Below are 14,698 nucleotides of genomic sequence, written 5' to 3'. Positions count from 1 at the left end.
TAAAAGCAACTTAAGTAACGGACATAAAAACTTCCTAATGTCTCAACAAATGAAACTGACCTGTAAAAAATGTTTCTTGGAGGGGGGAAAATGAGAGAGAGACATTGCACATACAGTAGTTTTGTAAACCAATAAAATCTTTAAGAAAAATACATTTTAAAAAACAACAAAAAACAACAAGGACTCCTAAGAGCACTTTGAATGGGGAGAGGGGGGACTACAGAAATGACCGGATATTTCAAAGAGCAGCGATGCAAATAATAGTTTATACCATGACTGTGCAGTCTCCTCCTGCGCTGGTCTACTCAGATGTAAATCTGCCAAGTTCAGGTAAGGATGCCCAGGGCTGCCCTTAAGGTAGGGCTTGAAGAAGATGGTGTTTTGTTTTTGGTTTTTTTAAAATAATGTTCATTAAGAGTTTAGAAATTACAGAAAAAAGAAAAAAAGTTAAACAAAGCAAAACAATACAATACATATAAAACAGAAAACACTACTTATCTTACCGAAACAAAAACAAAAACTGAAACAATTAAAGACGCATCCAATATTTCCATATCTTATCTTTCATTTACTTGTTTCGACGACCTCCTCACACCTCCCTTTTTTGTATTCTAGTTCAATTAGCTATTTCAGCAAATCATTTCCATCTTTCTCAGTTTTTGTCCCATAATTTATCTTAACACAATCTGACCTTATTTTTTCCCCTTTAGCCTATTAAGAGTCTATTTTTACTTAATTCTTTATAACATTTCTGCTAAAGCCATATAACTTCATTCCAGCATCCTTCTAGCATTCATTAATTTTACAGTGTTTCTGTAAATAGTCTTTAAATTTTTTCCAATCTTCTTCCACCAACTCTTCTCCCTGGTCTCGGATTCTGCCAGTCATTTCCGCCAGTTCCATGTAGTCCATCAGCTTCATCTGCCATTCTTCCCGGGTGGGTAAATCTTGTGTCTTCCAATACTTTGCAATAAGTATTCTTGCTGCTGTTGTAGAAGAAGATGGTGTTTTGGCCTCACAAGAAAGGATTTAAGGGTGACAGGTGAGGGAGCTGAGGGAGGCGAAAGAGGGAGCTCTTCATCCCACTATATGCCCTGCTAAATCAACACCTGAGTAAAACCTTCCTCCTTCTTGAAGCAGATGAATGTTGAGATGAATGGGACACCGAGCTCGCCATGGCTGTGTAGCCTTTCTAGGCCCTTTAAACCATGGGTAGGAAAAATGTTGCACCCGAGCAGAGACAAAAGGAGCCAAACGACACCAAGGGGTTAAATCCAGAGAAAGAGTTTTGACCCGGGTGGGCAGAGGAGCAAGTGTGATAAGTCACAAACAAGCACGAAGTTCACAGCCATTGCACATAGTTTTTATATCCCCTTCCAGTTCCCTCCCCCTTCTTCACGAGTCCTGCCCATGAGTTCCTCTGAGCATGAACAGAAAGCTGTCTTAGGACCATTTTTGGACTTTTCCCAGGAAAGGGGTGAGAGGGTTTTCAGAGTGTTCCCGTTGTTTCATTCTTGTGCTTTGGCATGGTTCCCGGACAGAAAGCAAGTTGCAGTGTGGTTCTTTAGCAAGGCCAAAGGCTCTGAGAAAGGCCTGAGAAGACAATGGGCTCTGTTCTCTACCTTGTTGCAATCTTTTTTAGTTACAGCAAGCGGCGGAATGCTTAGCTAATGCTTTTTGTCTTAGAGGAAAATGCAGTTTTAAAATGCTTAAGGCGAGGCCTGGCTGGGGGGGAATTCACAAACAGTTTTTAGGGTTTTTTGGGGGGAACCCTAACTGTTCCCCTTCAGCTGTGGCTCAAAGTCCACTAGGTTCTATAGGTCTACTCTGGAGTCATGGCTTTCCTGCCAAGGCACTTAAATAGATTTTGTGTGCACACAAACACACTTCATTCACACACACAGAGAGAGAGATATGTGCTGCATGTTCAGCTTGCTTTCAATCCTGTAATATATATATATATATATATATATATATATATATATTTATACACACACACACACAAACATATATTGTGTGTATGTATGTGTGTTTATATATATATATATATATATATATATATATATACACACACACACACACACACGAACTATATATCTGAATCTATATATTTCAGTTATTTATATCACATATACACACACATATACATATTACATATATATATATATTTCTATATAGATTTATAGCTCATTTCAGACAAATCTATATGTGCATTTATATATTTCATATATATATATATATATATATATATATATATTTCATGCTCTGGTCCATGGGGTGGACCAGATATTTCGTGCTCTGGTGTGCTCTGGTCCTTGGGGTAATGAAGAGTCGGATACGACTAAACAATATATTCATATATATATATATATATATATATTCATAAACACACAATATACATATATTATATATACATTAAAAAATCCTCATAGGTATTTGTATGTATACTTCCAGATATATTTATAGTTCATATCTATATAGATAGAGATACGCACACTTCATATATAAAGATATATAATACAGTAGGTCTCTTAAACTCTATGGTTCCCACCATAGAGAGGGCCGAGCCCTTCCTTTCCCCCCCCCCAATTGCGCGCTGATTGGCGGCGGAGTCGGGAGAGCCCGCCCACCGCGCGGAGAGACGAGGCTCCTCCCCTTCCCCCTCCTTATAAGCCTCCGCCTCCCTGCGCCGTTCTGTGGTCGGGTGTTTTCCCCCCGCCCCCTAAGGTCACGTGGTGCGGGGAGGCCCGTCTCCGGAAGCGACGTCATCGCCAGGCGCAGGGTGGCGTGGGGCGTCGCTGCCGGGGGAGAAGGTGAGGCGGCGGGGCCGCGGGGGTTGCTATGGCGACGGGGGTGGGCGAGGGAGGCCGCCTGGAGGGTCAGGGCGGAGGGAGCCCCTCAGGCAGCGAAGCGAAGTGGCCGGCCAGGTGGACCCCCAAAATAATGGGGAGCCCCCCCCCAAAAGGCAGGGCCTGAGAGCAGCAGCAACAGCAGCGCTGCCCCCTCTTCCCATTCCCAGAGGAGTTTCGTCGACTCCAAAAGTGGAAACACAGCATAGCCTTCCTGGCTGCTGCCATTATTATTATTATTATTATACGATACGATAATCTTTACTGTCATTGTCCCATACAGAAAAACAAAACTGAAAAAAATCTACATCAGGCATTCAAAAACCAACAAGCCAGCTATCCCAGCCTGGTTAGCCCCCTAAAAACTCAGATACCCAATAATTAAATACAATATATTCCCACAGAGACTACCTTACACTGCCTTTAAAACCAAAATCGCATTATATAATATTATTATTACTATCACTATTTCTATTTTATTTGTTTGTTTGTTATTGCATTATAGTTATTAGCCACACCTTGTGCATGATGTGCAGTATTTTAAGCAAGCCAATGCATGTGTATATTAAAACCAGGTTTTTTATTTTAAAAAATGGACAACACAAAAAACAAACAAACGCAGCTCTGCTTTTAAATGTGTTTGTGGGAGGGGAAGTGGGGATTATTGGGGGTTTTTTGTTCTTGCTCTTGTTATGTGTTTTGTGGTGTGTGTGTTTTTAAAAAATGGGTTTTTATGTTGCGAACTGCCCTGAGAGTTAAGGGTAAAGGGCGGTATGCGAATTAATTAAAAGCAAGCTGACTAAAGTAAAAAATGCAAAAAGTGTTGGGGTTATGCGCTCCCTCAGTTTGTCCAGTCCTCTTCTAAAGCTATCCCAAGCTGGTGTCTATCAGCACATCTTTCACCTGTAAGCTTCATGTGATTTGTTGCTATTCCAAATGGGAACTGCAGGATTAACATGGATAACCTAATGATGATTGTGCCAACAAAACAAAACAAAAAACCAGCAGTAGGACCACACCCTAATGCTGGCACTTGCTTGAGGTACTTCTTAATTAAGACCATTCATCTATCTAGATCAGGGGTAGTCAACCTTTTTATACCTACCGGCCACTAATGCATCTTACTTGATGGTAAAATTTCCTTACCGCCCACCAGCGCTCGATGGAAGGAAGATTCAGCTTGTGCCGTAGAACCCCCTTCAGCCCACCTAGAATCCTTAAGTGCGTGGTAGGGACCAGGTTGACAACTCCTGATCTAGATGCTTTATATTAGGGATGCCGGTGGCGCTGTGGGTTGAACCACAGAGCCTAGTATTTGCTGATCAGAAGGTTGGCGGTTTGAATCCCCACGACAGAGTGAGCTCCAGTTGCTCGGTCCCTGCTCCTGCCAACCTAGTAGTTCAAACGCACGTTAAAGTGCAAGTAGATAAATAGGTACCGCTCCAGCGGGAAGGTAAACAGCATTTCCGTGCGCTGCTCTGGTTCGCCAGAAGCGGCTTAGTCATGCTGGCCACATGACCCGGAAGCTGTACGCCGGCTCCCTCGGCCAATAAGGCGAGATGCGCGCCACAACCCCAGAGTCGGCCATGACTGCACCTAATGGTCATGGGTCCCTTTACCTTTACTAACATTTTATATTGTAAGCTGCCTTGAGCAAGGTTTGAACTTTGGAAAGGAGGCATACAAATAAATTGTTGACTGATTGTTGACTGTTTGGTAGGTTAGGCTGAGAGGCAACAACCAGCTCCCAGGGTCACCCAGTGAGCTTTGTGGCCAAGTGGGGATTCCAGTGCTGTTCTCTTCCAGGTCCTTGTCCAACACTCACATATCTCTCTCTCATATGTGTGTTTGTGTGGTAACAACCTTTCCTTTCTGTTTGTTGATTCTAGTGTTCTCCCACTAGCCTGCCTCCTCCAGTGGTGCCCATCTCTGGCCGGTGCACCATGGCGCGTTACCACATCCGCGAGTACCGCCCCGAGGACTACGAGACGGCGCGTGACTTGTTTGCCACAGGGATGAGCGAATATGTGCCCACCCTGTGCGTGCACATGCTGAAGCAGCCCTGGCTAATCCTGCTTCTGGCCTGCACCTTCTGCTTGCTGCTGACCAGCTCCAAATCGCTCCTGCTGCCCATCCTGGCCGTCACCCTGCTCCTGGCCGTCGGCCGGCAACTCCTAGGCTACATCTGGTCCATGTACATCGACCACTGCTTGCAGGAGGACCTGCTGGACATCAAAGCTGCTTACCTAGGAGACAAGGGCTCCTGTTTCTGGGTGGCTGAGGCAGATGAGTGTGTGGTGGCCATTGTGGGTGCCAGGCCCTCTGAGGAACACCTGGGAGAGCTCATGTTGAAGCGCATGTCAGTTCGGAAGGACTATCGTGGCCTTGGTATTGCCAAGGCCCTCTGCAGGACAGTGATCTCCTTTGCCCGAGAGCATGGCTACCAGTCTGTGGTGCTGAACACCCTCATGGTGCAGCATGAGGCCCGCGCCATGTACGAGGGCGTCGGCTTCCGCATGTACCACCACTATGTCCTGCCCACCATCTACGGCAGGTTGGCCAACTGCACCGTTTCCAAGTATCGCTATGATATCCCCTCCGTGGACTGAGGAGGGAAACCGAGGAGTGGTCGGTGGTGTCTGCCTGGGTCTGGTCTTTCATCCCATTTGTCCCTTGGGCATTTGGTGCTGTTGATTACGTGGTGCCAAGAGAATTGGAAGTGGTTTGTTCTGGTGCTGAGCAAAGGGGTGTTTCCTTTCGGACTTTTCCAGTTTGCTGCAGAGGGCACTTGACAGCCAAGTTTCAAAGAATTCTAGTAATGAAGGAAACCGTAACTAGTAATATTTCCAGAAGGATCCTTTCCTTTTTGCTTCCAAGGTGCTTGTAAGAAAATGGGAGTCCTGGTTTGGAAGGGGTGTGTGGCTTTACAGGACTGAGTTTTCATTGCTGGAGAAAGTGGGCTTCTCTGGTGGCCTCATCTCAGCACTTCTGAACTTGCACAGAAGCCGCTCTTTGCCTTGTTCCTTGAGAGGACTGTTGCTGGCCCAAGTGGCAAGCGACCGGCCCAAGAGCCAGAGTGCCAGAAGAGACCATTGCTGCTGTCACAAGGGCCTTTGTTCTTTTCTTTTTTGCCTTCTGGGATGGGCTCAGGCCTCAGAGGCCCTTCCATCACATCACCTTGATGCAAAGATTTCTGTTTGTTTCCTCAGGGCATACAGCACATTGAGCTCTGCGTCCGACTAAATGTGCAGGAAATTCATTCTTCGTGCTCTCCAATGCAACCCAAATGCTGCTGTTTTCAGATGGAACATAACCTCTTAACTACATTCATTTGAACTAGCTTAATAACTCCAGCAGTTGTCTGGCAGAGATCTGTGTCTCTGGTGTGTCCTTTGAGATGTGATCCTACCTGAGGAGATAATGCTTTTCCTTCTTTGCGTTCCCTACATTATGGTCGCAAAATTATGACTACTGTTTCTATAAATCAAGGGCCAAGAATAAATCTCTCCGATACATTTGTACAGGGGAATGTTCTCGCAAGTTTTTCTGCCAAAACAATAATAGCAGTAATTTATCATTTATATGCTGCCCATCTGACTGGGTTGCCCCAGCCACTCTGGGTGGCTTCCAACAAAAAAAACAGTAAAAGCACAATACAGTGGTACCTTGGTTCTCAAACTTAATCCATTCCGTTCCAAAACCTCTCTAACAAGACTACTGATTCATAAAATGAAAACAATAAACAATGTACAGCAGTCACACAATCAGCAGCTGAACTGGGTTCCACAGAGAACAAAAACCGGGTTCCAGGCAAAAAGAAAAATGCAAAATAAATAGCAAAAACGCTAGGGTTAGGGTCAGGGTTACTGTAACACACAGAACGGAAGTGTGGCACTCAGATCAGAAGTGTAACACTCAAAACTGAGCACGTTTGGCTTCCAAAAAAGGCTTGCAAACCGGAACACTTACTACTGGGTTTGCAGTGTTTGGGTTCCAAGTTGTTTGAGTACCAAGGCATTTGAGAACCAAGGTAGCACTGTACAACATTACGCACTAAAAACTTCTCTGAACAGGGCTGCCTTCAGATGTCTTCTAAAAATCACATAGCTGTTTATCTGTTTCACATCTGCAGAGAGGGTGTTCCACACGGCAGGTGCAACTAATGACAAGGCCCTTTGCCTGGTTCCCTGCAACCTCATCTCTTGCAAAGAGGGAACCACCAGAAGGCCCTTGGAGCTGGATCTCAGTGTCCAGGCTGGACGATTGGGGTGGAGATGCTCTTTTAGGTATACATGGCCAAAGCCATTTAGGGCTTTAAAGGTCAGCATCAACACTTCAGTTTGTGCTCGGAAACACACTAGGAGCCAATGTAGTTCTTTTAGGACTGGTGTTATATAGTTCCTGCGGGTGCTCCCAGTCGCCAGTCTAGCTGCCACATTCTGGATTAGTTGTAGTCGCCTTCAAAGGTAGCCCCATGTAGAGCGCAGTGAATTCTCGAAAAAGCAAGACACTTCTGTTAGCCTTGTGGTTGCTCTAGAAAAAGAGCAAGAAACAAGAACTGTAGAGTTGGAGGGGACCCCAAGGGTCATCTAGACCAACCCCCTGCAGTGCAGGAATCTCAACTAAAGCATCCACTGCAGATGGCCAGCCAACCTCTGCTTAAAAACCAAGGAAGGAGAGGGAGTCCATTCTACTGTCAAGCAGCTCTTGCTGTTAGAATGTTCTTCCTTATGTTTAGTCGGAATCTCTTGGTTTCTTGAAGCCGTTGGTCCAAGTCTTACCCTCCAGAGCAGGAGAAAACAAGCTTGATCCCTCTACTATGTGGTCCCTTTATCTCAATACAGTCTACACTGACTGGCAGGGGTTCTTCATTATTTCAGAAAGGAGCCTTGCCTAGCCCTACCTAGAGATGACACCGGGACCTTTTGCATGAAATGCAGATGTTCCACCACTGAGCCAAGTGCCTTCCTGTCATAACTGTGTTTCAGGGCAAGGGGAAGGCTGTGTGTGTGTGTGTGTGTGTGTGTGTGTGTGTAAGAGAGAGAGAGAGAGAGATGTGCATCAATCGGACGCAAGTAAAATGGTCGCCACCTGTATTTTAAAGATCTAAGAGCCTATATTTCCACATTTTGCTGTATGTTTTGTGATTCTAAATCTCTGCCTCGCTTCTCTCACCAGCGAATACTTCCGCCAAACCTTGTTCTTGCCAGCCAGGAATTCTCCTTTCTATACACTTACATTTTGCACCAACAGAACTAACAGTGACAGGACTCCCACCTGCCACCAGGTGGAACAAGATGGAAGCCCTGAACAAAAGAGTCCCCAAACTTTTATTAGCTGCTAATCCCCATGTTACACCCCCCCCAAACTACATCACTAATACATCACGGTTACATCATGAAAGGGGAGGTCTGGTGGAAGTAATCTGAGCATCCTGGACCCTGCCCCATGGTTCCCCTTGCCCTCCACCAAACACCCATCAAGTGTAACAAAAGAGATATTTACATTTCCCTGTTTCCCAGCCAAGTTAATCACACCCTTTTGTCTTCATCTGGGTTTGTTATTTCTGGAATGGCTACCTGTCTGGCACTCAGGTATCAGGATGCCAGGGATTATCCCTCAGGCAGAGGGGCTGCTGAGTAGCTGAGCTCACAGGTCTATATGAATTTCTGAAGTTTTCCCTGTGAGCCAGTACATAGAGACATTGATCAGTGAATTTTTACATTTGGTATTGTGCAGCAAAGGCCCTTTGAGTAGATAGGAAGAAACTGTGATGAATTGTTTTGTGGGGACAAATCACAAAAGTGATTGTGCTGATTTTGTAGTGGGCTTCATGTGCATGATATCTGCTGGAGGGGCAAACACCCTCCCACCCCCAACCTATACATAAATTCCTGCAACAGTTGTAACACCTTGAGCTTGGCCAGGTAGCAAACAGACAGACCATCAGTGCAGACCTCTGTGAGCTTTGAGCAAACGAAGGCACCCAGATGGGCTTTTTCCTCCTTAAAAGCTTCAAGGGAGGGACTTCCACATCCTCTTGATGACGCGTCTGCTGTGATGTGTGCAGTGGGTGGGATCTGGCATCAGAGCACCCTGCAGGGGCTGATGTGCGGGGAAGGATCCCTGCTTGCCTGGAGGAGAAGGCTGGATCTCTGCTTTGAGCTTGCGTGCAGCCTGCTTTCTGGTTGGCTGCTCCCAGAGGAGGAGGAAGAGGAGGAGAATCGCTCACTGGCAGCTGCCCAGCTTGCAAAACCAAGCTGCAGGCAGGTTAAGGGAGAAGGGAGAAGGCGGATTGGAGGTCCTGCGATCAGGACTGCTCACACACCTGGCAGCAGGTAAGAGAGAGAGAGAGAGGTGTGCACTGGAGGTATCAGGGCTGAGAGTGTTCCACATAAGCAAAGACTGCTGGACCAGGCCAGCACATAGCTGTCAACCTTCCCTTTTTTGCGGGAAATTCCCTTATTCCAGCGCCATTTCCCGCCGCTTCCCGCTGCTATCCTGGATTGTTAGATATCCCGTAGACTGTCCCGTAGGGACAAGTGAGGCTACTGATCCCTTATTTTCGAGTGTAAAGGTAAAGGGACCCCTGACCATTAGGTCCAGTTGTGGCCGACTCTGGGGTTGCGGCGCTCATCTCGCTTTCCTGGCCGAGGGAGCCGGCGTACAGCTTCCGGGTCATGTGGCCAGCAGGACTAAGCCACTTCTGGCGAACCAGAGCAGCGCACGGAAACGCCGATTACCTTCCCGCCAGAGCGGTACCTATTTATCTACTTGCACTGGTGTGCTTTCAAACTGCTAGGTTGGCAGGAGCAGGGACCGAGGAATGGGAGCTCACCCCATCGCGGGGATTCGAACCGCTGACCTTCTGATCGGCAAATCCTAGGCTCTGTGGTTTAACCCACAGCGCCACTCGGGTCCCTCTATTTTCAAGGCTGCTGGTCCCTTATTTTTAAATCTGAAAGTTGACAGCTATGGGCCAGCATCCCACGTGGCCAACCAGATGCCCGTAGGAGGAGTAGGAAACCCTAAGGCGGCCTCAGGTTCAAATCCCGAGTCTCCTAATAAAAAGGCGAGATATAAATGCAATACAGTGACCAGAGACGCGCTTTGCATGCTTAGGGTCCCTTGTTTCATGCCTGTGGCATCCCAAGCGAGAGAAACTTGGCTGCAACACAGCCTGGCCTCCACTGCACAAAAGGGGTAAAGCTTCTGGAATTGCAAATGACCCAGCAATAAACCAACCACAAGAAGACTCAAAGCCGCCCAGCCTAATCCTGGCAAATGGGGGGGGGGGAGCGTAGGGAGCAAAGTCTTGTAGCTGCAATGGAATGCAAGAGTAATCTGACCTTGATGGGGATGAAGGGGGGGGGAAGGGTGTCCTCCCTACCCATCTTAGTTTCTTGTCTTGCATACCACCAACAGATTACTTTGGGTACCTCCCCCCCTGCCAGTAAATAAAGTTTAATATTTAACCAACTGCTCCTCTGGGTCTCCTTCTGGGCTGTGTCAAAAGGTTTCTTGTTGACCGCTCTCAAAGCACCGCCAGTTTGTTTCCATTTCAAATAATCACCATCATCTATTTTAAAATTAATAGTTTGCTTTTAGGGAGGGGGGTCAGGCTCCGACTGCTACCCCACCAAAAACTTTTTAGCGGTCCCCCCCTCACCAAAATGTATCCGTAAAAAATGAGTTTTGTGACACCACCCAAAATGTGTGTGTCCTCTCCCCCCCCCCTTTTTCTTTTAAGGGATTGAAAATACTGGAGGTGATTGGAAGGTCTTTAGCAAAGCAACTTTAAGAACTGGAGTTATTGCCCTACCCAGTTTTGCTCATCACTTGGGCTACTTTGACATGAACTTGCCCTCCACTCAAGAGTTTGCCATGGGTCTTGGTCGTCCCAAGCCCCCAAAAGTCTACCCACTCCCAGAATAGACTGTCCTATTGGTATCTGTCTGTTTTGGGTGATGATGGAGGAGTGTGCTGTTTTTAGATATCTGGCTTTAGAGCAGTGCTTCTCAATGTATTTGGGAATACTAAAACCCACCCCCAGTGGCCTCCCACCCGACCCTGTCAAAAGCATTATTCTGAATAGCGGCTTGCACAGCACACTAAGAGAATAACCCAATAAAGTTCAAAGTTGTCACAGCTAATTGCACCTGTGTTAGGGTTGTGATACATCCAGAATTTCCCGGACATACACAGAATACTGCAGTCGAAAGCAGTGTCTGGGCAGAAATCAGTTAAATGTCCGGGGAAATCTGGATGTATGGCAACCCATGTCTGCAGTGTCGTATTTGCTGCCAATTTTTTGAAGTTCATTTAAAACTTTGGGCAAAAAAAAAAAATAGCTCAACAACTCTTGTGTCCGGATTTTTTCACTCTTTGAAATATGGCAACCCTTCCTTTGTTCAAAATCCAATTGAAGCTCATTAGTTTAATTAGTTCAACAAAACTGGTGAACTTGATCCAGGGATGCCAGCTTTTCAAAGTCTGATAGTCATTTATGCCTCCATGATACATGACAAGATAAAAAAGATGTTTAAAATGAGTTTATCAAAACGGCCCAAAGCATTTCTGTTAGGGATTATAGAGGCAGAAATCCCACCCCCATCAAAATAAAAATGTTGAAGTTATTTATGTATGTAAGAATAGCAGCTAGGAATTTATACTTGCAGAAATGGAACAAAGAAGTTCCAACTAAAATGGATAAATAAGATATGTAGAACTGGCAAAATTTACAGCAAAATTAAGAGAATCTAATGATGAGTGTTTTATGGAAGAATTGGTTGCTTTTTCAGACTATTTTGAAGAATTATAATAGTACAATGAACTCGTGAGCAGGATTTGAGCTATGAGCAACAGAAGTAATTAGATTATAAAATTGTGGTTATGATTCGGTAGATCGAAAATAGGGTGCAGCCGAAGGGGAGAAACAACAGCTCTGGGAAAATGCGTGGGAAGTCGACAAAAATAAAAGATGAAATTATGTTATGACCGTTTGTGCTAAAAATGTTGAAACTTAATAAAATACAATTGGAAAAAGTAATTTATGCCTCCAACGTCCCCCTTGTCTCTTTCTGCCCCCCTAGGTGGTAATAATAATAATAACAATAATAATAATAATAATAATAATAATAATAATAATAATAATATTTATTTATACCCCGCCCTCCCCAGCCAAGACCAGGGCGGCTAACACCAGGTATAGAAACAATTGATTAAAATACAACTTAAAACAAGATTTAGTACAACATTAAAATGCAGCCTCATTTCAGTAGAAACTCAAATCAAACAAATTTTGGGGATGAAAACGTCAAATCTTCACCAAGGCCAACTATCCAGACTGGTCCTATGTGGGCCAGAAAAAAGCCAGGGAAGTCCCCAAATAGGAGTTCCATCACAGAAGGAGAAAGGAAAGAGGGGGAGGGGATCAAGTTGATTCCAATCCAAAAGCCAGGTGGAACAACTCTGTCTTACAGGCCCTACAGAAAGAAATCAGATCCTGCAGGGCCCTGGTCTCATGAGACAGAGCGTTCCACCAGGCCGGGGCCAGTGTTGAAAAGGCCCTGCCTCTGGTTGAGGCTAATCTGATTTCCTTAGGGCCCGGGACCTCTAGGGTGTTGCTATTTATGGACCGTAAGGTCCTCCTTGGGGCAGACCGGGAGAGGCAGTCCTGTAGGTATGAGGGTCCTAGGCCATGAAGGGCTTTAAAGGTCAAAACCAGCACCTTAAACCTGACCCTGTACTCCACCGGGAGCCAGTGCAGCTGGAAAAGCACTGGGTGAATATGCTCCCATGGCAGAGACCCCGTGAGGAGCCTTGCTGCAGCATTCTGCACCTGCTGGAGTTTCTGGGACAGCTTCAAGGGCAGCCCCGCGGAGAGTGAATTACAGTAGTCCCACTGCCCCCAAGAGGGACTGCCAATTTAGAGGCTCCCCCTATCCGCTTGAAAGGAGCAATTAGTCCCACCCCAGGAAATCTGACAAGCCATTTGTTCTGTTTTCCAGGGAGACGAGGAAGGCAAATTCAAGATGGGCGAGTACCACATTCGCAGGTATGAAGATCGGGACTACGAAGCCGCCCGCACGATATTCTCCCAGGGGATCAACGAACATGCTCCTGCAGGTTTCCGGCATGTTCTCTCTTCCCCCCAGACCCACCTGTTGCTCCTGGGCGTGCTCCTCGCAACCTACCTGGGCACCTCTTCCCTTCTCCTTTCCCTCGGTGCCATGGCTGCCCTGTTGGCCGTGGGCTGGATTTTCACAAAGCGCCTCTGGGCGGACTATGTGCACGAGGCCCTTGCCACGGACATGAAGGACATCCGCCAGACCTACCTGGTGCCCAAAGACTGCAGCTTCTGGGTGGCAGAGGCCGGAGGCGAAGTGGCGGGCATCGTCGCCGCCACCCACCCAGAAAACCCATCCCTGCGTGGCAGGGCACTGGAGCTGAAGCGCATGTCTGTGGCAAAGGCGCACCGGGGCCACGGGCTTGGCAAGGCTCTCACCAGGACGGTTCTCCTCTTCGCCCAGGAACACGGGTACAAGGAGGTGGTTCTGGGCACCTCCATGGCGCAGGTGGCGGCCCATCGGACGTACGAGGGCATGGGCTTCCGCAAAGTCAAAGAGATATGCCCCAATACCCTCTGTAAGCTGCTGCGGTTCTACATCTACATCTACCGCTACGAGATCGGAGGATCTCACTGACACCGGCAACCTGGGGACCAGAGGAAGGAAGGAAGAGATTGTGGCCTGTTTGCAGACAGGTGCCAGCTAGGGAGGAGGGAGAAAGAAAGTTGATCCGATGAGCCTTAAAAGTGAGCCTACCTAACGTGCACTGATTTGCCAGAGATGCACATACTAGCAACTGTTAGCGAAAATAACCGGGGATTTTTCTCAGCTGGAACTCACCAGAACTCAGCTCCAGCACATTTCAGGTGGATGTCATTTCCATTACAAAAGAACAAGAGTTCATGGTGAGTTCTGGCACCTCTTTTTCAAGAATAATAGCACTGAAGAAAACCGTACAGAAATGCCTTCCGATTTTGCTTTGCCAAAAATGTGTATATTAGGGAGAGGTTCACAACAGGATGTTAGTGAATTTTCAAGAGGATTTTCACAATAAATGAAGGAATGTGCAAACTGGAAATGCTGGGAACTGATGAGTGGGGAAATGAAATGAAATACTTTATTGTCACTTGTACAACTTGTATACAGTGAGATTACACGAGTACCTCCCACTCAGCTCTCTTAAGTCTTAATTCCCCTCGTTTACTAACGCACACCCACCAAACCCAAAAGTCAGTTGCCCTGTTGTTATCTTTTCCTTCAGCAGCCTAACAGCCCAGGATAGAAGCTGTTCTTTACCCTGTTGGTGCGACTAATCATGCTTCTATATCTTCTGCCTGAGGGCAGGAGATCAAGAAAGTGCCGGCCAGGGTGTGAATCATGGCTGAGAATTTTCCTCACTCTCCTGAGCAACGTTCTTCCACTATTTCATCCAGCGGATTCACGGGACAGCCCATAATATCTTGTGCTGTATTCACCACACTCTGTAGGCACTTCCTATCCGTTGATGTCAAACCAGCGTACCACACCGTGATGCAGTATGAAAGGACACTTTCTATTGTGGACCGGTAGAAGGAGATCATCAAATGTTGATTAACATCGTTCTTCCGCAATACTCTGAGGAGATGGAGCCTCTGTTGGGCTTTCTTAACCACCTGGGTTGTATTGATTTTCCAAGTAAGGTCTTCACTGAGATAAACTCCTAGGAATTTAAAGGAAGAGACACTCTCCACACAGCCCTCCCTGATGTACAGTGCGGCTAGTTCTCCTCTCTTCCTCCGA

General features: G+C 46.5%; 2 protein-coding genes across 2 annotated transcripts; both read left to right on the top strand.

Moving 5' to 3' along the window:
• The first annotated feature begins 2,713 nt into the window (after positions 1–2,713).
• Positions 2,714–6,372, top strand: LOC308485394 (putative N-acetyltransferase camello). Its single transcript, XM_081021262.1, has 2 exons — positions 2,714–2,813; positions 4,739–6,372. The coding sequence occupies exon 2, from the start codon at positions 4,793–4,795 to the stop codon at positions 5,456–5,458; it is 666 nt and encodes a 221-aa protein (XP_080877388.1). The 5' UTR covers positions 2,714–2,813; positions 4,739–4,792; the 3' UTR covers positions 5,459–6,372.
• A 2,570-nt stretch (positions 6,373–8,942) lies between these two features.
• Positions 8,943–14,088, top strand: LOC308485390 (N-acetyltransferase family 8 member 3-like). The gene is made up of 2 exons (XM_081021256.1): positions 8,943–9,187; positions 12,860–14,088. The coding sequence occupies exon 2, from the start codon at positions 12,884–12,886 to the stop codon at positions 13,553–13,555; it is 672 nt and encodes a 223-aa protein (XP_080877382.1). The 5' UTR covers positions 8,943–9,187; positions 12,860–12,883; the 3' UTR covers positions 13,556–14,088.
• The last annotated feature ends 610 nt before the right edge of the window (positions 14,089–14,698 follow it).

Source organism: Podarcis pityusensis, assembly GCF_964106645.2.
Source record: "Podarcis pityusensis genome assembly, chromosome: 9".
Classification (NCBI taxonomy): Eukaryota; Metazoa; Chordata; class Lepidosauria; order Squamata; family Lacertidae; genus Podarcis; species Podarcis pityusensis.
The sequence above is the reverse complement of the archived record's forward strand: the minus strand, read 5'-3'. Positions and strand labels throughout refer to the sequence as shown.

What these genes read in the sequence shown, in the direction of transcription:
- LOC308485394 (XM_081021262.1), top strand. Translation starts at nt 4,793, where the DNA reads ATGGCGCGTTACCACATCCGCGAGTACCGCCCCGAGGACTACGAGACG.
- LOC308485390 (XM_081021256.1), top strand. Translation starts at nt 12,884, where the DNA reads ATGGGCGAGTACCACATTCGCAGGTATGAAGATCGGGACTACGAAGCC.